The following is a 22,719-nucleotide window of genomic DNA, read 5'->3' as shown; positions in this document are numbered from 1 at the left end:
TCAAAAATATACTTCATTTACATTAAGCTCATTCAGCCTCATAAGCAGAGAAGCCCAAACATAAGGTAACCCAACAGGAATGGCTGCCAGTAGCAGTTGAGATGAACAGTCATTGAAATATTATGAATCATATCTTGATTACAAATAAAAGCTTGGTCTCCTCTCTTTAGCCCAGAATTGTCTAAGACTACATGCCATTTTTTATTTTGATTAATGGCAGAGTAACTAATTAGATGGGAAAGGGATTAGAAAATTATTCAAGATGTCAGGTGTAGTCCTCATGCCATTTTGTCGTAGACGCTACAGTAAAGTTCATAGTGACAGGCGTGTGTAGTAACTGGGAGCTGAGAATACTCAGCTTTGAAGAGTCAAGGCAATGCTTTTAAAATCAGAATTTTTGGTTAGATTTGAATTTCCTTCTCTGAATTATCATGCTGTTGAATTGGGCTTTGATTTATTGACATTCTGAGATTTAGCACAGATTTTCTTTTTGCTTTGCAGGATGCACAGAATCCAAAAATTAAAGGCCAGTATATGGTACCATAAGGTAGGTGATGTTTTCCTTCCATGCGTGCTGGAGTCCTGATTTCTATCTGTTGCAAAATAGCAGCATCTCGGTGGCTCAGCCAGTTAGGTGTCCGACTTCAGCTCAGGTCATGATCTCACAGTTCATGAGTTTGAGCCTCGCATCGGGCTCTGTGCTGACAGCTCAGAGCCTGGGGCCTGCTTTGGATTCTGTGTCTCCCTCTCTCTCTTCCCCTTCCCCACTCACACTCTGTCTCTGTCTCTCTCTCAAGAATAAACATTAAAAAGAATCTGTTGTGAAATATAATTATTCTAAGGAATAAATATTTTTTTTGTGTTTGCAGTTTAGTTCCTTAGACCTGCAGCAGCCCTGATTAATTAGAATCTGGTTTCTGGATGGGGCACCATCTTTCGGGGTTAGCAGGGAAGTCCTCTCCCCTAACAGTACCAGCAAGCAGATCAGTTGGGTTATTCATCCAAATCCCTCTTCAGTTCTTTGGTGAGATGGACATTGCCCCTTTTTGAAACATTTCTTTTCTGGCTACTCCTAACAGGTTTGGGATGATGAGTTTTTATCCTGGAGCCCCACCATGTTTGATGAGATTAGAGAGATCTCTCTACCTCTAAGTGCCATCTGGGCCCCTGATATCATAATTATGAGTTGTAAGTGTCTTCCCATTGATTACCATCATCCAAGAATGGACACTTCACGTGGCTCTGGACACGCCCTTGCGTTACAGCATCTCACAGACCAGAGATTCAGCCCCAGATCCTGGACGCCGGCTCTAGGCATTCCGTATGGGAGTAAAAAGAGAATGGTTTTCAGGTGCCTGAACCACCCACCTTAGCAGGCATCCTCAAGCCTTTTGGTGCATACTAACGTCCCCACTCCTAACTGCTGCTGGCCGGGTCAGGGGAGGGAACCCACATACAGCGACAACAACAAAATGGGAGAAGAGTGTCTCTTCAACGTTACTGTCCTGTTTTTAACTGAGTAAATTATCCATCAATTCCAGAAACAGACGCATACAACTATCATTGCTAACTTGACTCTCTTGAGCAATTAGCTAACAAATCGCCTGCAGAATCCTCAGAGACTACTGGTGGTTTCTGGATCAGAGAGAATGGCTGCTCTGAAAGGACTCGATGAGAACCCAGACTTCTGGGTGGCACCACCAGGATGCCGATGGCCGCCCTGTCTCAGGGCAGTCTGTTCAGTGGGAGCCTGTGGGGGGAGGGTGCGGGACAGCAAAGCCCGCTCTGTGTCATTCCGGAAGCAGCCCTTCTCACTTCCCTGGCCTGCCTGGCAAACCGTGCTGGTACGTGGTTCACAGCCAGTCCGTGCAACTGGTAGATGCATTATTAGTACTCATTTCTGCTTTTCTGCAGATAATGGTGGTGATAGCTGGGTGGGGGCAAGTCCTTTATGCCAGGTAATGTCTCTGATCGAAAAATAGAGACTACAGACAGGTCAGGATGACACACAAGATGAATTCTCCCAGAAACAATCCTTTTGAATAAGAAGGAAAATTCAGACTAGACTAGGCGCTGTGGTTTTGCGGGATAATTATATGCTAAGAGAGGGTAGTATCGAAATAAGCTATTATTGAGGACACAGATGCCCCTCCGTTGGTCAGAAGATGTTCCATGCAGCTTTCTAGCAAAGCTCTTGTTAAATCAGGGCCTCCTAGAAATAGCTGTGGTTTGAACGTGACTAATGTATAACTAACTGATCACAACTTGTACCTTCCTGGTGGTGGCGTCTGGTGTTTGCCGGTTCTGCTTGGTTTTTAGCAAAGCTAGCGTTGTGGCTTATTTGTCCACTTTTTTTTTTAAGTGAGAGAAAAGGAGGAGGGAAAAAAGAAAGCTTTTTTAATTTCAATGAGTTTCTTGGCTAAGAGTAAACACCTCATTAATTTTAAAGATATCAGCCCACAAACATTATTAATGCAGCCCGAATAATGGCGAGCATTAAAGGGAAATGTGAGGGAGGAGCATGTGCAAGGTGGAACATAGTCACCTACCAAGCGCTCCGGAGAATGCTGCACACACCATTACCTACACTGCACGAAGGAGACAAACAAAGGCAAGAGGCAGGGCTGATAAACAGGAGTGTGCACACACACACGCGCATGCACATACGCTCACACTCTTTCCATAGAGCAGCCATTATTTGTAGTTACACGTCACCCTTTACCCTGAGTATTAATTTGTCTTCCTAGCTGTGGTGAAAGGCTTCCTATGTAGGTCTATTTTAAATATGCCGGACAGAGGCGTATGACAGTGCCTCCGGAAGGAGAAGCCTCCCTGCGTTTCGGAGCAATGATCTCATCCCTTTGCCCTGTTCACCGCCATGCTTCCTCTGCATTTACAGTGTTTACATTGAGGCGTGCCAGAGGTGGGCATCGATAGCACTGCATGCTCTTGGAGCTCTTCCCTGGGTCTCTTTGCCCTGGGGGCTACCTTCTACCCTGGCCCTCGGGAACGGAGTAAGGAGAGAACCCTGAGTAGTCACAGACCGTGTATCACAGGGCAGGGAGCTACGCCCAGAAGCAGTTACACAACTTTGGAAAGACGTAACGTAGATTCAGCGGCTCTCCCAGGCTCTTGCCTCCCTTGGCCTCTCTTAGTCCCCACGCCTCCACACACCTGCTTGTGCCCTGCTGGGCTCGCGATCTCTTACTCCATACCAGTCATCCTACCCTGAAGTTAGCAACTGAGGCATCCTGATGTCCTTCAATAGCCTTTGGGCAAAGCATAATGTGAAATTGAGAGCCCGGTGCTCTGCCAGGATCCTGACAGCAAAGGGCCAGCTCCCGTCTGACCTAATCACCTGCCGTGTCCCTGTCCAGGCTGCCCAGCAGGGGGGTGGAGACAAGTGGGGGCAGGCAGGAGGAAAAATGATCTATCCTAGATATCTTGTCCCTCTGGGCCTGATGTACACTGCTGCCATTGCGACTAAATCAAGTGCTCGGGATGCTGGGTTAGCTCCAGCTAACGTGCAGTCGTATCTGCTGGCTCTAAAACACGTGCTGTTTGTCAGAGGGCACACTGCTTACACTCTAGAGTCAGGCCACATTCCCCAGAGGGCCCAGGGCACCGGCACTTTTGCCCACAAGGATGTCTGTGTGTAGCCCGGCTCCTGCCCCAAGAGCCGCAGGAGGGGAGGCCACCTCCAATACATTACCGGGCATGCTGGGTTCTAGAAACCGCAGGGTGAGCATCCCGTGTCTGCATGGCAGCTTTTTGGGTTTTTGTTTTTTGTTTTTTGTTTTTTTGAAAAATGAAGGTAGAAGTGAGAGGAGGTAGGAATAAAATGTGAGAATTCATTTCGGATGGAAGAGGGCAGACAGCTGTCGGAAGAACCAAAGTGAGCCCGACGCACACATAGCCTCACACTGAGTGAGATGTCCATGCAGGCAGGAGGTGGGGGCTATCCTGCGGACTCCTAGAAAAATGCAGAGGGGCATTTGAGAAAGAAAGGTGCCCCATCTTTGCCTCCTTTTCTGACGCAGTTTTCCTTTCTAGATTAGGGTAGATAGTTTTGTTGAGATATCCACTGACTGCAGCTCATGAACTTGAGAGAGGTTCCTTCTGAGCTCTACTGGGGGAGGGAGAGAGAGAGAAAGAAAATTTAGAGCCTTAGAAATCTGTCCAGGGTCTCTCAAGTCACCCTGACATCATGGACTTTGTGCTAACCCAGCCTGACCCATGGTCCAGATCCGACGCTGAGTCCAGAAGCTCTCGCTCCCGTGCAAGGATCTTACTTAAATGGCAGCAACTTTCCCATTCTCTCTGAATTGGGAATGTTGGGAGGGGCTTGGGAGAGGAGGAAAATGGGCTCCTGTATGAAGTGTGAGTCTGGGCGTCAAAAAATTCCAACTATGTCATAAAGACGGTCATGCAAAATTGAGTACTGGTGGGGTCTACCATCAAGGAGGCAATTAGAGGCTAACCTTGGGGCCTATTCCATCTCCAAGGAGCTCTCCACACACACATTCTGAATTAGATTGATCTCTTTCATTAACATCAATAGGCTCCAAATACCTTTGTGTACTTATTATTACCTGGCTTTAATGGATAATGAAATTGTGGCATAATATCGCTAACACCTGAAGGGTGTCTAATGGAGAACACGGACTGAAACTAAAGTGCTTTTTCTTCCCTTTCTGTGGAATTTAAAGGCACCAGCTCCTTTAGTCCGTTAGAAATGATGGGCTCTGGGTAGGGGCAGTTCCACAGAGAGTGGTCTCACTGAGCTGGTGACATCCCTTCCCCCCGTTACTGTCTCTGGCATGACCCACAGAGAGGTAGCCCTCAGGGGACAGACCTCAATAGGAGAGCCCCCATCTGTGCGAACCCCACACTCTTACCTTCTTGGAACTAAAAGCATTACTAATAAGACTCTGCTACAACGCAACGAACATCTCTTGAGCCCTTATCATGTGCCAGGCTCGGTGGCCCCACTGAGGACACAGCATGAGTAAAACGGGGCTCCTGGTATCCATCATGGGTCTGAGACATTGCCCAGGGTGACATTGTGACAATAACCACAAAACCGAGCATTTACTTGACCCCAGGCACCATTTTAAGTGTGTACACATAATCTCTATGAGATGGGTGCTCTGAGTATCCGCACTTTTACAAATGGATGAATTGGGGTACAGAGAAGTTAACTTGCCCAAGTTTAAGTAACTTGCCCAAGGTTACAGGGTAACTGTGGAGCCTGGCCTTGAACCCCCAGACAGTCTGACTCCAGAAACTGTGTGCTCATCCTCTGTGATGCCAACAAGCAACTCGACATGATGCAGTCTATTCTAGTCCATTCTTTGGCATTCATCCAACTGTGTTGCTGGGCAAACTCACCTATTTGTTTCCTAGGGCTTCCATAACTATGTACCACAAACCGGGTGGTTTAAAACAACAGAAGGCTATTCTCTCACAGCTCTGGAGGCTGGAAATCAGGGTGTGAGCATGATTACTTCCTTCTGGAAGCTCCAGGAAGAGTCCATTCCGTGCCTCTCTCCTCGCTTTTGGTGGCTGACAGCAATGCTGGGCTTGTACACGTATCACTCCAGGATCTGCCTCCGTCCTCATGTGGCGTTCTCTTTCGTGAGTCTCTTCTCTTCTTCTATGGGTACCAGTTACGGTGGCCCGCCCTATGCAGTAAGACCTCATCTTAACTAATTATGTCTGTAGTGATCCCATTTCCAAATAAGGTCACATTCTTAGCTTCCAGGAAGGGCTTGGGTTCTTGGGGCCGTTATTCAATTCGTACAGTCCACTGCCCTCTCTGGCTCCCCAAAGTTCATGGCCATCACCTGTGCAAAGTATCCACCCTCACCCAACATCCCTAAACGTCTTACCCCATTTCTGCATCAACTCTGTGACCAAAATAGCATCTAAATATAAACTCAGAAAGTCCCAAATCACATCATCTAAATCAGGTACAGACTCTGGATAGGGTCCATTCTGAGGCAAATTCCCTTTCCATCTGCAGACTCTGAAGCATCAGACCACCAGAGTCTGGTTGCTGATCCCATGGATGGGGTGGGGCAGACACCTATCCTATTAACTCTTCCAATATTTTAAAAAAGTGCCTGACACTCTGTTCATGGTCAATTAATGTCCCTTCAGCAAGAGAATAAAGGGATTTAAGGATCAAATGAGATCATGAAGAGAAACCATTTCTGAAAACTGTGATAAAATTAGAATTTCTTTAGGCTGCACTGGGCTTGCAGAGAAAATTAGTCTAGTCCATAAGTACATTGCTCCGAAATCAGCCTAAAGAAAAAGGACGACCCTTTGTTCTTGAAGCCAACCAAAGAGAGGGCCTATCTAGCTTTACAGTGTTATAAGCCAAACATAGGCGGGAGGGGTTCTGCTTTACGTTACAGAACAGCTAACTGTCTACCATTGTAGCTTCCATCCATGCTTCCTTTCCACGTTCAGCTGCTGGTGCTCTCCAGTGACAGATATTCTCCTGACAGGACTGGCTACTTACTAGGGCCCAGTGCAGAGGGGAAATGGGGGACCCCCTCTTCAAAAATTATGAGTTTCAAAATGGCACCAGCAGAGCCTGAAGCCAAACGAACCATTGTAAGGGACCTTCCCAGGATTTGGGAAGCTTCCCAAGCCTCATGCCCACGAAGCTGGCCTGCCTCCCAGCCTCTTGGCCCCTGGCACCGTGGGGAACACGTGGTCTGGTCTGACAAAACTGCGGAGCCATCTTTGGTTCTGGCCCAGATTTATGTTCACTCTCTGCACCAGCCTCTGCGTGGAGAGGATCCATCTCAGCATGTGCTATTTACACAGGAACTGTATTTAAAGAGACAGCAGCCAATCTCAATTGTGCCCAACACGTTCAGCAAGCAAAGTAAAGTGCTTTTTAAAAAAAGAAAAATCACGGGGCACCTGGGTGGCTCAGTTGGTTAAGCATTTGACTTGTGATTTTGGCTCAGGTCATGATCTCACAGTTCGTGGTGGGTTCGAACCCTGCGTCGGGGTCCATGCTGGCAGCACAGAGCCTGCTTGGGATACTCTCTCCTCTCTCTTTGTCCCTCCCCTCCCCCCCTCTCAAAATAAAGAAACATTACAAAAAGGAAAATCAAGACATGCACCAGGGATCACTCAAACTGGCGCACGTAGGCACTTAGGATTCAGAGACTCTGCAACTCTATTCCCTTGACCCTAAGCCCAGGCTCTTTCTGCTTGAGCAGCTGCCTTCTTGTACTTTCTTTAGGGTGAGGTTCTTACACTTATGCTTCACATCATATCTGCCACGAGGTCTCTGGGGGAGTCTCCCCACTTCTACCCTCTAGCGACAGCAGGCTTCGTTGCCCCCACCACCCCACAAAGCCCAGGCCGGGCCCACAACATAAGACTCCTGTGGACTCGGACCACGTGGCTCCCTTCCTGCGGCCCCCAGCTAACCACAGCCTGGTGGGTCATGTCACAGCCTGACCCAGAGAGCTGTTGAGTCACAGGGTGATGACGGTTCATTTTGTTGCGGTTTTCCTTGTAGACTGAGCTTTGGTAGACATATGTTTTATCCAAATTATTATAAAGCATGAGTGTTGCTCTCATTTACATACCTCCAAGCCAATTATGCTTTGCGTGAAAGACCAGCCAGCCCACAGTCCTCCAAAGGGCACTGGCCTGCCAACCCCCCTGAGCCGGGACGTGCTCCCAGACCCGGAGGCCGGGGGCCCCTGTTGTCTCCTGCAAGGTGGTCGGTATCTGGTCTCGCCCAGCCAGGCTCTTCCCCGCCGCCTTCTCCTCCATTCCTGGCCTCTGCCTGGGCTTTCAGGCATCATTCCCAGCCCCTGAATCCAACAGCAAAGAACTCAGAACATTCGTTTGTTCAGCAGACATATTGAATACCCACCGTAAGATAGGTATTATTTTTGACCCCATGAGGAATGTTTTAAAAGTCACTGCTTTTGCCTGCAAAGGGTCAGGGAAAGCAGTCCTATCGCTCCCTGATGAAAATAGTTTGTGTTCATTAAAGACCCTTCCTGCCACCACCCCCAGAGAAGCGAGGTCTACAAACACGGCAACGACAGAGCAACTTCCTGGGGTCAGACTCGCAGCCACAAAGCCGAGGCAGGAACTCTGGAGCCTCAGCCCTCCTGCACCCGGGTCTTCAGGTACCCACCCCCACCTTAGACCCCCCACCTCGCCCCTTCTCCTCCCGCTCTGTGCCCCCGGAGACAAGCCGTGGCCTCTCTGACCAGTAGGAAGAGGGGATGGTGTGGCAGGAGATTGGAGAGAAGAGGGGAGTGAGGAAGGTGCTTATCTCTCCATGTCCCTCCCTGCGGCGTCAGTCACCAGGAGGCTGGCTGTGCCCCTAAGTGGAAGCCACAGCCCCTGCTGGGTGGCCTTCTCCACGCAGCTTTCCCCCCTCAGGTTCTGCTCACATTCTCAGCCCCTGCCCCCTTCAGGACTAAGGACCAGAGCAGCTCACGCAGACCCCCCCAATATCCGGGCCACTGCCCCCCTTCTGTGGTTTCTCTCTGCCCTGCTCCTACCTTGTAAACAATCTCCTTGCCAAGTGCGCCACAGACTTCCCAGTCGTGCTATTTGTTCCTGCCCAGACTCTGACAGATACACGGTGCCAAGGTACTCATGTTCCACGTAGGAAGACGGGCTAAACCGAAAACAGGACAAGATGTTGCCTACACGGTGTCTGAAGAAGGATGTTGGTGTAAGACCTTGATTTAAAACAGTTCTCACTCATCAGCTGTAGAGTTTGAAAAAACATTTTTTATGTCTACGGACCTCAGTTTCTTTGTCTGGAGATGATGCCCAACCCTTCATGCTGATGTGAAGATTGAATAAGACAGAGCATCGGAAACACGGTCCAGTGCCTGGCATACAGCAAGTGGTAAATAAATAGAGTATAGGCTGCTGCTTCTTATAATTATTAATAATACTAATAGTAGTTCTACATAAAAGCTTAAAGCGTTTTTTATTCTATTCTCTAAACCACAAAATAATCTCCTTTCTCTAAAGCACATAGTCGTTTCATGTTATGTAAAAATGTTGGGACTTCAGGGGATGTCTTGGCTGTGGTTTGGGCCACACGTTAGTCCATCGGTGGAGGCCATCTCTTCAGTAGATCCCTTGTCCCTGGCCCGGTGGTGATTCGCAGGCGCCCGCTGGTCTACATCGTGAGCCTGCTAATTCCCAGCATCTTCCTCATGCTTGTGGATCTGGGAAGCTTCTACCTACGGCCCACCTGCTGAACCAGGATTGTGTTCAAGGCCAGTGTGCTGGTGGGCTACACTGTCTTCAGGGTCAGCGTGTCTGATGAGATGCCAAGGAGCTCAGCAAGCACCCCTCTGATTGGTAAGCAGCTTCGGGGCACCAGACATCCACGGTACTGGACTCCTGTCAGAGATGGGACATTGCATTTCTGGCTTGAGGCGGGGAGAGATGCTGGGGTCCAGAGACGCTGGCCCATGCCACCTCCTCTGGTTCCTTCTGTCAGGGGTCTTCTTCACAGTTTGCACGGCCTTCTTGGTTCTCAGCTTATTTAAGTTCATCTTGTTGGTCAGACTCCTCCATGATGAGGGCAGCAGCGAGGACGAGTGGCCCCTCTCGTGCCTTCAAGGGGACGCTGACGCTGATGGGCCTAGCAGAGACCCCCGAACCCAGCTTGCTGGGGTGACAGGTTTGTGAGAAGCCTCGAGGCCCCTACCCTATTCTGCTTTATCACTCTCTGCCCCACACCAGGCCAGTGTCCCGTTGGGTGAAAAATGTGAAGCACTTGCTTGGCCTCTGTGCTGCATCTGATATGACCCCTCTGGAGACCGAAGGCCACCTACCGCCTGCTGGCTTCCAGAAGGCCTCCTTTTAGCCTCGAGGTCAGGCCCTCAGTTGGCTTTCCTTGTTTTTGTTTGTGTTTTCCCATTTCAACCAGCTACCTAAAGTGACTGAGCCACTGACTCTGGAATAATAGAGTGCACACGCACAGCTTGTATATTTTCCATTTCCCATCACTTAGTCTGAAAAAGTGTATGATTGACCTCAGGGCTCGCTGGGGCCCCACATATACCAAAACTGGAACAATACAGAGGTTAGCACGATCCCTGTGCTAGGATGATATGCCAACTTGTGAGGCTGTTTTTACTGTTCGCTTGAAAGTTGCCAGAGGGATGCCTAGGGGGCTCAGTCGGTTAAGCGTTCAATGTCTGCTCAGACCATGATCTCAGTTTGTGAGTTGGAGCCCCGCATCAGGCTCCATGCTGACAGCTCAGAGCCTGGAGCCTGCTTCAGATTCTGTGTCTCCCTCTCTCTCTGCCCCTCCCCTGCTCTCTCTCTCTTGTTCTCTCTCTCTCTCTCTCACACACACGCACACAAATAAATAACAAACATTAAAAAATAATTTAAAAAAAAGAAAGTTGCGGGGTGCCTGGGTGGCTCAGTCGGTTAAACATCCGACTTCGGCTCAGGTCATGATCTCACGGTTTCTGGGTTTGAGCCCTGTGTTGGGCTCTGTGCTGACAGCTCAGAGCCTGGAGCCTGTTTCAGATTCTGTGTCTTCCTCTCTCTCTGACCTTCCCCTGCTCATGCTCTCTGTCTCTCTATCAGAAATAAATTTTAAAAAAAGAAAGTTGCTAGAGAGAGTATATCCTAAAAGCTCTGATCATGAGAAAAAAAATACATAACTATGTGTGGTGTTGGATGTCAATCAGACTTACTCTGATGATCATTTTGACGTATATGTGTCTATATGTATATATGTATCTCAAATTATGCTGTATACCTGAAACTAATATAATGTTATATGTAAATTATATCTCAATTAAACAGAAAGAACCATCCCAGCCTCTAAAGCTCCAGCGGAGCCAGTGAGGCTGGCCCGTCCCTAGTGCAGGACACCACCTGGGTGGCTCCAGCCTAGGCTGCCGCCCTCACAGCACGGCGCTGCCACGTTCCCCAGGGTCTCCTTCAGCACAGCCGGGCTCCCCTGAGCAGGCAGGAGAGAGTCCCCAGGGCCAGCCCAACCCACTGCCCCCCCCCGTACCCCCTCTAAACCTTCCTTGTAGGATGGGGCCATCAGCACCAGTGCCAAGTCCAGGCGGCACAGAAGTCCCCGGCTCCCCTCTCATGCACAGCCCCCCGTCTGTCGAGAGCACCAGGCCCAGTCAGAGACCCTGAAGGAAGTCTGGTTCCAGCTCAAGTCCATCGGCACCTACTTCCAAACCTGGGACGAGGAGGACCATGGGGAGGCTAAGTGGCTGGCCCTCCTGGGACGTCTCCACCGACTGCTCTTTCAGGCCTACCTCGTCATGCTGGGACTCCATGCGGTGACCCTGTGCCCCCTCTGGGCGCTGTGGGGCAGCTTGTGAAGACCGAGAGCTGCCCGTCTCCACCAGCGTGCTCTCTCGGCACTCGGGGAAGGCTGCACAGTTTTGTGGGGAGGTTGGAGGGGGGGTGGGGGGTTAAAGAGCTCCCTTCTTGGTGCCTCTTTTCATTCGGCGCAGGTACCCACACCTAATGAGGACCCGGACGGCCCAGGGCTAGTGCGTTCATGGCGTACGTGCCTGGCCGTCTCCAGGTATATGGAGAAAAGGAAGCCCGCCGTCTCATTCCAGGCCACCCCCCAAAGGTGACACCACTAGCAATGTCTTTCAGAAATTTCTAGGTACATACGTACTTGTATGTTTGGACAGGTTTGGGTTTTGTTTGCTTGGTTGGTTTTGTTTTTAGTGTAAGATCACTTCATCTCCCCATTTTATCTTAGTCACTGAGGCAGCCATTCAAAACCTTTACCGAGTGTCGATTAAGCCCTAAGCATGTTAGGTGCACGAGAGAACACAAAATAAGTCACAGATCATTCTTCACTGGAATGATTCCCAAGGTCAACCTCGTACAAAGCAGAATGCAAAATTGCTACCTTGTCTGTTCCCACTGTTGGATGGAAGCCAGGCTCCAAGCCTTCCAGACCCAATCGAGCACAACATGGAGTCAACACACTCCGTGTGTAAGGCACTGAGCTGGGGGATGGGCTTCATGCATGGCCCTGGGGTTCAAGGAAATTATAATCCACTATCTTTGTAGTAAGCAGCTAGGGCCGCCATAACAAAACACCACAGACTGTGTGGCTTGAACAGAAATTTATTTTCTCACTGCTCTAGGGGCTGGAACTTTCTTCTGAGGCTTCTCTCCTTGGCCCATAGATGGCTGTCTTCTCCCTGTGTGCTCACACGGTCTTTCCTCTATGCATGGACACATCTGTGTCCAAATTTCCTCCTCCCACAAGGACACCAATTATTGGATTGGGGTGTGCATTAACAACCTCATTTAACCTGAATAGCCTCTTTACGGGCCCTGCCTCCACATATGCATTCTGAGGGCGTCGGGACCTCACCATATGAATTTGGGGGAGGAGTGAACACAATTCAGTCCATAGCACTCACGGGACTGGGGACGCTTGGCAAGTCAAAACTCTGCACGCAAACTGGAAGGCCAGGACCCAGGGAGTCGCAGTTTGAGGCCAAAGTGGGGGGTGTCTGCTGACAGAGTTCCCACTTATTCCAGGGACGTCAGCGTTTGTCCATTGAGGCTTTGAACTGATTGGATGAGCCCCCCCCCATACTCTGGAGGGCGATCTATTTCCTTCAAGCTGACTGATTTAAATGTTAATCTCCTCTAAAAAAATACCTTCACAAAACACCTAGAGCGATGTTTGACCAAACGTCTGGGTCCTGTGGCCCAGCCCAGCTAACACACAAAACCGTCACAGCCCGACGGCCCCTCAGCCTCCCATCTGTGCCCGCAGAGAAGAGCGCTGAGCACGTGGCGCTGCGGGAGCTGATCGTACTCTGGCTCCTGCCCTCCAGTAGCCGGGTCTGCACCGACTAGCTCGCCTTCCGGCACTTCCCATGGCCTCGTAGCCTGAATTCTAAGGTTGGAGTTCAAGTCTTCCGCAAAATTTCCTTCCTCCTATCCTGACTTTCTTCATTTTCCTGGCTTCTTATTACGGAGTCTTCCGTGTAGCCAAACTAACCTGCCTGCCGTCTCCGTCGAGGCCTCCACTGCGAGCTGGCGCACTCTGGTTTCCCCGGTCTGTGCCACTGCGTGTGCGGAGCCTGCTCGACGCGGCCCGCCCGCCTTCCTCCCCGGTCACCTTGTGACCGTCCCCTTCCTCTGTCTTCACTCTTACCTTATTCTGTATCCCCCTTTGAACATCTTAGGGCCGTGTGTGTGTGTGTGTGTGTGTGTACGTAGGGGTGTGTATGTGTGTGGTGTGTGTGTACATATGTGTGTAGTGTGGTATATGTGTACAGGTGTGTGGGTATGTAGTGTGGTATATGTGTACAGGTGTGTGGGTGTGTACACGTGTGGGTGTGTATACATGTGTGTATATAGGTGTGTGTGGTGTGTATGGGATGTGTATGTGTGTACATATCTGTACATAGATGTGTGGCATATGTGTACACATGTGTGTAGGTGTTAACATGTGTGTGAGGGTATGCGTTTACATGTGTGGGGTGTGGGTATGTGTGTGTGTACCTGTGTGTATATGTAGGTCTATGTACGGGATGTATGTGTGTGGGATATGTGTACGTGTACCTGTGTGTGTAGGTAGGTGTGTGTGTGTGTATGTAGGTATGTGTGGTATATGCGCACACGTGTGTGGTGCGTGTACATGTGTGTGTACCTGTGTGTACGTAGGTGTGGGGGTGTGTACGTAGATGTGTGTGGTATGTGTGCACCCGTGTGTGGTGTACATGTGTGTGCACATCACTCATCACGTGGACCACCTGCTCCTAGAAGAGCCATCCCGCCTCCTAACTCTAGTTCACCCCCACTTCCGCCCAGGTCCACACCGCTGAGCTCATGGCGATTCTGCACTAACCGTTGCAGAGCAACGCATTCCAGCTCGCCGCCGGCGTCGGACACGTTGCTAGCGTGCTTTCCCGGGGCTGAGGGGGACCTGGGAAATCTACCCCGGGCCGGACCCCCAGCCCCTCGGCATCCCCCGCCCTCCGCCAGGGCCGCCGTCGGGAGGTTGGCGAGCAGACCACGGCAGGCCGAGGATCAGCTCTGCTAGCACCGCCGGCAGAGGACACGCAAGTCCAAAGCTGTTTTTGCTAGGAACTTTCTGCAGCACTAAAATTGCCTCTTAAAAACCCTGCCCCCCCCTTCCCCCTAAAGAAAAAGAATTTAAATTCAAACAGCCTTTACCTGCCTCCTCCCTCTCTCATTACCTCCCAGTTAGTGCTCAACGCCAATTGTCCATGAAATTCCGCTGCTGCTGGTAATGAAATGAGGAACATAAGAAGTTTGTGAACAGGAAGTGTCCGTGCAAACCTCCACCTGTTTCCCTCCTCGCTTCCTCCTCTCTGCCGCGGGCCTCCTCTGCCTCCGTGCCCAGTCAGCCTCTCAGCCCATCCCCAGATCTCTCTTCACTTGCTCGGGTGTCACAGGGGCAGCGGCCCGCAGGGAACTCCCTGCTACGCGCCTCCTTCCTTTCCAGTTGTCCTTCGGGAAAGTGAGCTGAACTTCTCAGAGCTTTGATTTCCCTATTTGACACCAGGGTTTGCTTCTACTAACTCGACCAAATCACAGAACTTTGAGGATTGGAATGAAGCAACGTATTTAATAGCACTTTGAAGAGTAAAGAATCCATCACAAAATAAAAATAAGACCTGCCTGGGGGCCACAGATGGACTGTAGTCTTCAGTCTTTGGCGTGAGGTCTTTCTTCTACTGCCCCCATCAGAATCCACTTATGGGCTCGGGGTCTCCCCAGAAGTGCCTTGATTCCAGGATCCAAAGGCCAAAGCCTGAAGCCGGGGACTTGGGGGGGTGGCTGCCCAAGGGACGTCCCATTGCACTTTCCACGCAGCCCTCTTTCCCTTCCTCCCTAGAGAACGTCTCCCGGGTTCTTCATGTCCACCTCCAAGAAGCAGCCCTTCAGGAGGGAGGCCTGGCCACTAAGCTGGGCCCCAGTGTGGACACCTCCGTCCAAGCCCCAAGCGACCCTGATCTCAACATAGCAGCCAAATATGCATTTGAAGCCCCAGGGGCAGGTCTGCGTCCTGAAGCAGCGCTATTATTAACAAATGACACGGGACCCCTCCCCCAGGAAGAGAGTCCCTGTGCCGTGGGAGGAAGCAGGGCGCCAGCAGCCTTTATTTACAGAACAGCTTTAGCTCAGCTCCTCCAAATGTTTAGAAGTTTCACGATTCCTGTGTCACAGAGGAAGGAAACTGAGGAACAGAGCAAAAATGGGATTTTCCCAGCTGTGACTGCTCCCACCATCTGCTGTTTCCCAGAATCGAAGGTAGTTTCAGAACTCACCAAGAAATCACAGCTCCAGTTCTGGGGACTTCACTGACGTCTAGAAGAAAGACTTAGCTAAGCACAGCCCCAGGCTAGACAAGCAGCCCTCCATTTTTATGTATCATTATATCTCAGAATAGCTTCCAAGTCCCACGGCTGCGGTCTCCTGTAGCCTATACGGTCTGGTGTACGGACAGTTATTAGGCCATGGAGGGTCTCCTTCCATCCCAGCCCCCTCCCTGCTCGCCCTAGAGGGGAGGAGCCGTCACGGTTAAGGAAGCTGACCCCCTCACCCTTACGTCTCCGTGACCCAGCTTTGAGCCTGGACAGGTCAGACCGGGAAGCAAACCAAAGAAATCACAGCTCTGGTCCTGGTCACAGCCTGCATGAAGCAGCCCCTGGCAAGATTAGCCCCACCTAGATGCAAGCCCGGAGGGCCCCCGGGTCCTCTAACTTCTCAGGGGTGTAAGTATACATATAAAGGCAAGGTTAGCAAAAGGAGGTGGAACTGAAATTTTTAGCCTGCTATGTGGCTCTGAGGTTTCTAGAAAACTTCAGATTTTGTGTTCAAGGTAGGGAATTCCTCCACCAATTCCTGGCTCTTGGTTGATCATCCCAAGTTAGAGACCCCAGGGTCCCTGTTCCGCCCAGGAAGGAAGGCTGGGGCTCCCTCCCTGCAACTCCCATCCGTGCCCCGGGGCCCATCGGGCGTCTCTCCGGTCCCCATCCCAGGCTCACGCTCCATCTCAGCAGCCAGAACCTCTCAGTCCTGAGTTATTTACCTGCTGAGACAGTAAGAGCTTCATAATTAGCTGAGCAACAGCATGGAGGCTTTTACGAGCAGCCAGGCCCCCCAGCACACTCTGGTGTCCATAATTGAAATGACCCACGCCAGTGATTAGATGAGGGGGCTGAAGCAGCCCCATGTGCCACCCCAGCCCCCTCCCCTGTCCTGTCGGGGGGGTGATGTAGTTAAGTTTGTGCTTCATTTGGCAGAGGCCATAAAGCAGGCATTGCAGCGAGGCTTTCTGCAGGGCTGGGGAGGGGGTGCTGGGCCGTGGGCGGGCTCCGTGCCTGGCGACACATTCGGGATCCATGGGGGGAGCCCCTGGCTCGCCCTTTGCCTCGCCCTCTCTACCTCTCCGCCAGCCTAGCGCCGGGCTCCAAAGCCCTGGGCCTAGAGGCATCGCCAGCCCTACTCGGTGTCCCCGGATCGGACTCCGCTCCTGCTCATCCTGCTCGTCCCCCAGAGGAGCGCTCCAGGCCGAGCGCCAGAGGGTTACAGTGCAGTCGGCATGTCCTTCTCTCCCCACCTCCCTGGCTCGGCTTCGCAGCTCTTTCCCCTACAAGCCTTCCTCAGCACCCCTGTCTCCTAACCCTGCTGCTTCCCCCTCCCCGAGGGCGTGGGGTGGGGGCGGGTGGACACCACGGGCTTTGGAGTCAGAAACATTCACTTATTCCACTGGAGCAGGGTTGCCCGGACCTGGCAGGGATGTGGTCTGGCCGAGGCTGCCTGGAGGGCGGCCTCGAGCCAGGTTTGGGGGCCCTGGGCGGGCTCTGGGGGCAGGAATGCCCTGCTCAACTGCGACGTCGGCCCCAGGAGAGCGGGTCGGAGGAGAAGCAGAGCCGGGGCGCCCGGGTGGCTCCGTCGGAGCGTCTGACTTCAGCTCAGGTCATGACCTCACGGTCCGTGGGTTCTCCCGGGTCGGGCTCCGTGCCGACAGCGTGGCGTTCTGTGTCTCCTCGCTCTCTGCCCCTCCCCTGCCCCTGCTCATCCTCTGTCTCTCTCTCTCTCAAAAATAAACGAACCTTTGTTTTAATGTGTCAAGCACGGTGCCGAGTGCATAGCTGGGAGAATTCCAGGGCCCCGAGAATGTCCGCTCCGGGCTGGGGCACGGAGCTTATCACGTTCCCGGCTGTTCCCAGTGCCCGAGGCCATGCCGACCATGTAACAAACAACCGGTATGGCGACGTGTGTTGGGTCATCCTCACCGGGTTCAAATGCCACTCCGCCACTGATGAGCCACGTGATTTGGGGAAGTCATTTAAACTCTGTGCCTCAGTTTCCCCATCTATAAAAGATGATCAATATTAAATCCAGCTAATAGCATTCTTAAGAGAATTAAATGAGTTACTATACGTAAAATGCTTAGAACAGGGTGCCACATACGCTAAGTACTAGTTACGTAATGGTTTTTATTGTTAATGTCAATACCCCCATTTCACAAATGATCAGTATCATTTATATCTGTGCCAGACACTCTCTAACAGATCTTTGTAGGTAATCGCACCAGGTAGATAGATAGATAGATAGATAGATAGATAGATAGATAGATAGATAATACTGGGGCTATTATGAAGATTACATATATTATGAGATATGTATATATAATGAGACTTCATGGTGTGTATAATCCTCATAATCACCTTACTATTATCATTTGCACTTCACAGTCACACGGGGAGGTTGAGTACATTGCCCAAGACCACGAAGCCAGCAAGTGACAAAGCCAGAATTCAAATCTAAGCAGTGTGGCTCCAGGCTCCTGGGGAGTCTCCTGTATTCGGCCACACTCTGACTCCAGAGATTTAACCCTTGACCGTTACTTCTTCCCCCCTCCCCCCACCCCTGACTCTTGACCATCACTTCTTTTTTTTTTTTTTAAATGTTTTATTTATTTCTAGGAGAGAGAGAGAGAGACAGCGTGAGCAGGGGAGGGTCAGAGAGAGAGGGAGTCACAGACTGAAACAGGCTCCAGGCTCTGAGCTGGCAGTTAGCACAGAGCCCGACGCGGGGCTCGAACCCACGAACCGCGAGATCATGACCCAAGCGAAAGTCGGACGCTTAACCGACTAAGCCACCCAGGCGCCCCCCTTGACCACCACTTCTTAAAAGAGAGAGGCTCCTATTTCCTGGCTTTAGATGTGGCTACTGTAGAGGATAGGTGTTGGAATTCTAATTCTACCACTCGTTAGGTTGAGGACCTTGGGCAAGTAACTGAGTTAGCTCAGAATGTCAGGGCTTTTTTGTCTTATCTGTAAATCCCTGACAAAGGGCTCTTTCACCAAGGTGTTGTGCGGATTGAATGGGCTAAGATTTAGGAAGTGCTGAGCACAGTGCCTGGCATTAGAGGCATTGAAAGCAATAGCAATGATGATGATGATGATTGACCACCTTCCCCAGGGCCATGCCCAGAGCCCAGAGATGTTATACATGTAAGCTGTGTAAGGTCGAAAGATTTCCTACTCAGTGTGCGATCTCCGGATCAGCAGCAGCAGCAGCAGCAGCAGCACGGAACGGTTAGAGATGCAGAGCCTTGGGTCCTCTCAGACCCACTGAATCAGGACCTGAATTCTGACCTTATCTCGGAGGGGTCCTTTGCACATTGCAGTGACAGAAGCGTGGCTGTAAAGAATGATGGTGGTAAAGGGGGCCGGGGGAGGCTGGGAGNGGCAGCTGGGGCTCGCTGCCACGGAGCATCACGCGGAGCAGCCTCTGCTCCCCGGGCAGCTGGGCCCGCAGGGCACCTGCCAGTCACGCCACTCACTCCGCAGTCTGCCCTCCCCACAATGAGACAGTCAGGCACCCCCGTGCAGCTGGGCGGCGGAATTATAGGCTGTGGGCAGATGGCGGAGATGGCTCGCGTGTGCCATCCAAGGGGAGAAGGCTGACAGCAGACACCCCCTTTTCTGGAGAATCAGGCTGCCGGCACCAGCGATCAGCGACCCCTTTCCCTCACAGGGCAAACCACGGCTCCCCCCGCCTCCAGCTGGTGTCATGGCCACAGTATCTCAAGGGACCTCAGCTGTGTGAGGCCCTCTTCTCAGGGAGAGCCTTCTCCCACTAACCAGCCTCTGACAGACGCACCCCTTTCGCTCTCCCCAGAGCCGTGACTCCTCAGCACACGAGGCAGAGGTAGACCTGAGCCCGGAGGGGCCGCAGCACAGGCTTCCCTCCTGCGTCCCCTACGAACCGGGCACGGAGCCCAGGTACAGAGGGTGCTGGGCGGGGCAGTGCGCGCTCCCGCTTCCCGGAAGGAAGGCCCAGCCGCAGCCCGTGAAGCCTTTGTGCCTTCCTGTATCAGAGCCCCAGGTATGCGGGCGGGGGACGGACCCCAGGCGACAGGTAAGCCATGCTGCTGCCACTGCTCCTTCCCCCTGCCTCCCCGGGGTGCTGGGGGGAGGCTCCCCTTGAGCAGAGCCTACGCCCTGTCTTCCCACCCACGCCCCCAAGGCTGCACGTGGCCTGCTCACTCCGCCACCTTGTCTCAGCCCTGGTTCCTGGGACATTTGAAAGCTCTGTCTCGCAGACCTTCCCCTACTGGTGATGCTTCAAACATCCATTAGGTTTGATGGAGATGGTTCCAGGGCTTCACTCCAGGCCCCGGGACCCGCTACGGCCTGCAGATCCTCTTGGCCACTTAGCCCATCTCCCCCCGCACGCCCTGCCCTCTCACCTTTCAGCCACCATAGCTCTGTCCCTGAACTTGACACTGAGGGTACCAGGGCGGAGTCCAGGCTTGTCATTGTAGCCCAGGCTCGGGGCCCCTTGCTCTGCCTCTTTGGGCAGCATAGCGGGTGCTGTGTGTGTATGTATGTGTGTGCGTGTGCGTGTGTGTGTGTGCGTGTCTATATGCATGTGCATGTGTGCATGGGTGTTTGAGGTGGTCACTCAAAGTTGGACGGGAACTAGACCAGCTCGTTCAAAGCTCTCATTTTGCAGGTGAGGCTGGGAGAGGATAATAATAAACCCTACGTAATGGTAAAGGTGACGGTAAGGAGGCTGATTACGGATAGCCGCTCCCTATGGGACACCCACTGTGTGTCACACTACCAATGAGGGCTTCCCATAGGGTGTCTAATTTAGTCCTTAGGGTAGGATAAATTCATGAATACAGAAACTGAGGCCCAGAGAGGTTAAGCGATTTGCCTAATGCCACACAATGAGTAGGTGAAAGAGTAGAACTTGAACTCAGGGCTATCCGACAGAGCATCTAGAAGCCTTGGTATCTAGATGGATTTAAAATCTCTAGTGTTTGGAGAGATGGTGGAGGCAGCGGTGGCCTCTGGGTCACGCCTTGGCAGAGTTGAATGGGCTCCTGGGGGTAGAAGCTGCAAAAATAAGGGACTATTGTTCTCAATGCGGAGGCCTGAGGAGAGCTGCGGTCTTCTGTTCCCCAAGGCAGTGTGCTTCCCTGGAAGTCTTACCCCGCTGGGAGAAAGGCCCCTGCCCCGGTGCCCTGGGGTTAGAAGGTGCGCACACTGCCTTAGGCTAGACTCCTGAGAACCCTACGTGCTGCCCTACCTGGGCAAAGAGAAGCAGGTGAAGGGCAGGGGCCCAGAACGAGGCTGGAGAAGGCTGGCCTGGTGCCCGTGACAAGCCGTGCCGATCTGGAGAAGTGAGGGGGCTGGCTGGGTGCTAGAGTGGAGGATGTGGGGTTTAGGAGGGGACTGTGTGCCCAGCACTGGAGGAATTCTCTCTCTAAGTTCTTATTTAAATTCCAGTTAATATACAGTGTAAATTTATCTGCAGGTGTACAATAGACTGACTTAACCTAATGCTCACCACAACACCTAGTGCTCATCACAAGTGCCTTCCTTAATCCTCATCACCTGTAGGACCCGTCCCCACGCCCACCTCCCCTCTGGTCACCAGCAGTTTGTTCTCTATAGTTAAGAGTCTGTTTCTTGGTTTGTCTCTCTTTTCCCTTGCTTGTGCTTGTTTTGTTTCTTAAATTCCACAGATGAGTGAAATCATATGGTATTTGTCTTTCTCTGATTGACTTATTTTGTTTAGTATGATGCTCTAGCTCCATCCATGGCACAGGAAATGGCAAGATTTCATTCTTTTTGTGAGTAATATTGCATTGGATATATATACCACCTCTTCTTTATCCATTCGCCAATCGATGGGCACCTGGGCTCTTTCTGTAATTTGGCTGCTGTAAATAATGCTGCAATCAACATTGGGGTGCATGTATCCCTTTGAATTAGTATTTTTGTATTCTTCGGGTGAATGCCTCAGAGCACAATTGCTGGATCGTGGGGTAGTTGTGTTTTTAATTTTGGGGGGAACCTCCATACTGTTTTCCACAGTGGCGGCACAAGTTTGCATTCCCACCAACGTAGGAAGAGCGTAGGGGAATTCTCTTTCAAGGAAGGTAAAGAAGATGATGGGGAGAGAGTCACCTAAGCATAAATTCAAATCCTGGCACCACCACTTAATGGTTTCATGATGCTGGACTCTGCAAGTGTATAAGACATGTCATAGCTGCTCAAAAATATGGTCCCTTCCTCTTCCCACACCCTACCAACCACTTCCAATGAAGGGACTCTGGACAATTAATTTCCATAATAATAAAAACAGTAGTGACAAAAGTGACTACAACTTCCATTTACTGAGCACTTACTGTGTGACAGACATAACACTAAGCATCCTAATCATATTATCTCACTAACTTCGCCCCAAAAGTCTATGCTAGATGCCATCCATCCATGGCGCCAAGCCCTGGAGAGGTTGACTGACTCATCTAAGCCCCCAGAGCTAGAAAATAGCACGGCTGACATTCCAGCTGAGTCTGGGTTATACCGTGGTGACACACGACCCACAAATCTCAGTGGCTTACATCCTGTTCTGTGCCCAATGCAGGCCAGCTCGGGTCCCGGGCCATGTCCTCCCCCTGAAACCCAGGCCCACGGAGCAGCATCTATCTTGGATGTTGGCGGCCACTGTGGCAGAAGGAAAGAGATAAGGCCTGGAAGACATCGCCGTCTCTTCTGCTCACAATTAACTCCTTGTCCCCATCATGCAACCCACTCAACCACCATGTTGCCAGAAGGGCAATCCGTGCAGGGACCCAAAAGAGGGGACAGCCAGACTATTTGGAGCATAACATTAATGACCAGCATACCCAGTTTCTAATCCCTACCCTCCATGGGTCCCCACAGTAGAGTGAGCCTCGGTTTCCTCCTCTGTAAGGAGGGAATAACAATTACACCTTCTGGGATGGTCCTGCTGACTCCGTGACATGGTCCACAAGAAGCCCAAGCCTGGAAAGACTGAATCGTGGGGATTGTGTGTGGGGTTTAGAAATACTCTCGACCGGGCGGCTCAGCCTTTATTCGGTGGAATGACAAATCGTGCTGTAGAATTGAGAGGTTCCCGTGAGACCAGGGGACAGGCTTTGAAAAGTGCTGCTGCTCCCAGAGCTCGTTAAACCACCTTCCGGGGAGCCAGAAGGGAAGGAACACTTCCAGGATGACGATCAGAGGCAACAGCAAATGTGATTATGTCAGCAAATGTGCAAAAGTGCTGTACACTTTTGGAGGACTCTTCATTTAGGACTAATTAAATACTTGGAAGCAGGAAGATTGAAAGGGTCCTCTCTGGGAAGCT

The 22,719-nt window shown here is 51.4% G+C and overlaps 1 protein-coding gene and 1 pseudogene across 1 annotated transcript in view; both read left to right on the top strand.

The window, feature by feature from the left end:
- The window catches only part of LOC144245149 (5-hydroxytryptamine receptor 3B-like), a 31,195-nt gene extending 19,812 nt beyond the window's left edge, over positions 1-11,383 (top strand). Inside the window, 5 exon segments of the mRNA XM_077780576.1 lie at positions 502-547; positions 1,080-1,372; positions 9,143-9,375; positions 9,518-9,693; positions 11,079-11,383. Of these exon segments, the coding sequence (XP_077636702.1) occupies positions 502-547; positions 1,080-1,372; positions 9,143-9,375; positions 9,518-9,693; positions 11,079-11,381 (1,051 nt within the window). The 3' untranslated portion in view covers positions 11,382-11,383.
- On the top strand, positions 10,067-10,163 carry LOC144245159 (U6 spliceosomal RNA; annotated as a pseudogene).
- Positions 11,384-22,719: the final 11,336 nt, after the last annotated feature.

Source organism: Crocuta crocuta, unplaced genomic scaffold (assembly GCF_008692635.1).
Source record: "Crocuta crocuta isolate KB4526 unplaced genomic scaffold, BGI_CrCroc_1.0 scaffold374, whole genome shotgun sequence".
Classification (NCBI taxonomy): Eukaryota; Metazoa; Chordata; class Mammalia; order Carnivora; family Hyaenidae; genus Crocuta; species Crocuta crocuta.
This window is presented reverse-complemented; position numbering and strand designations above follow the sequence as displayed.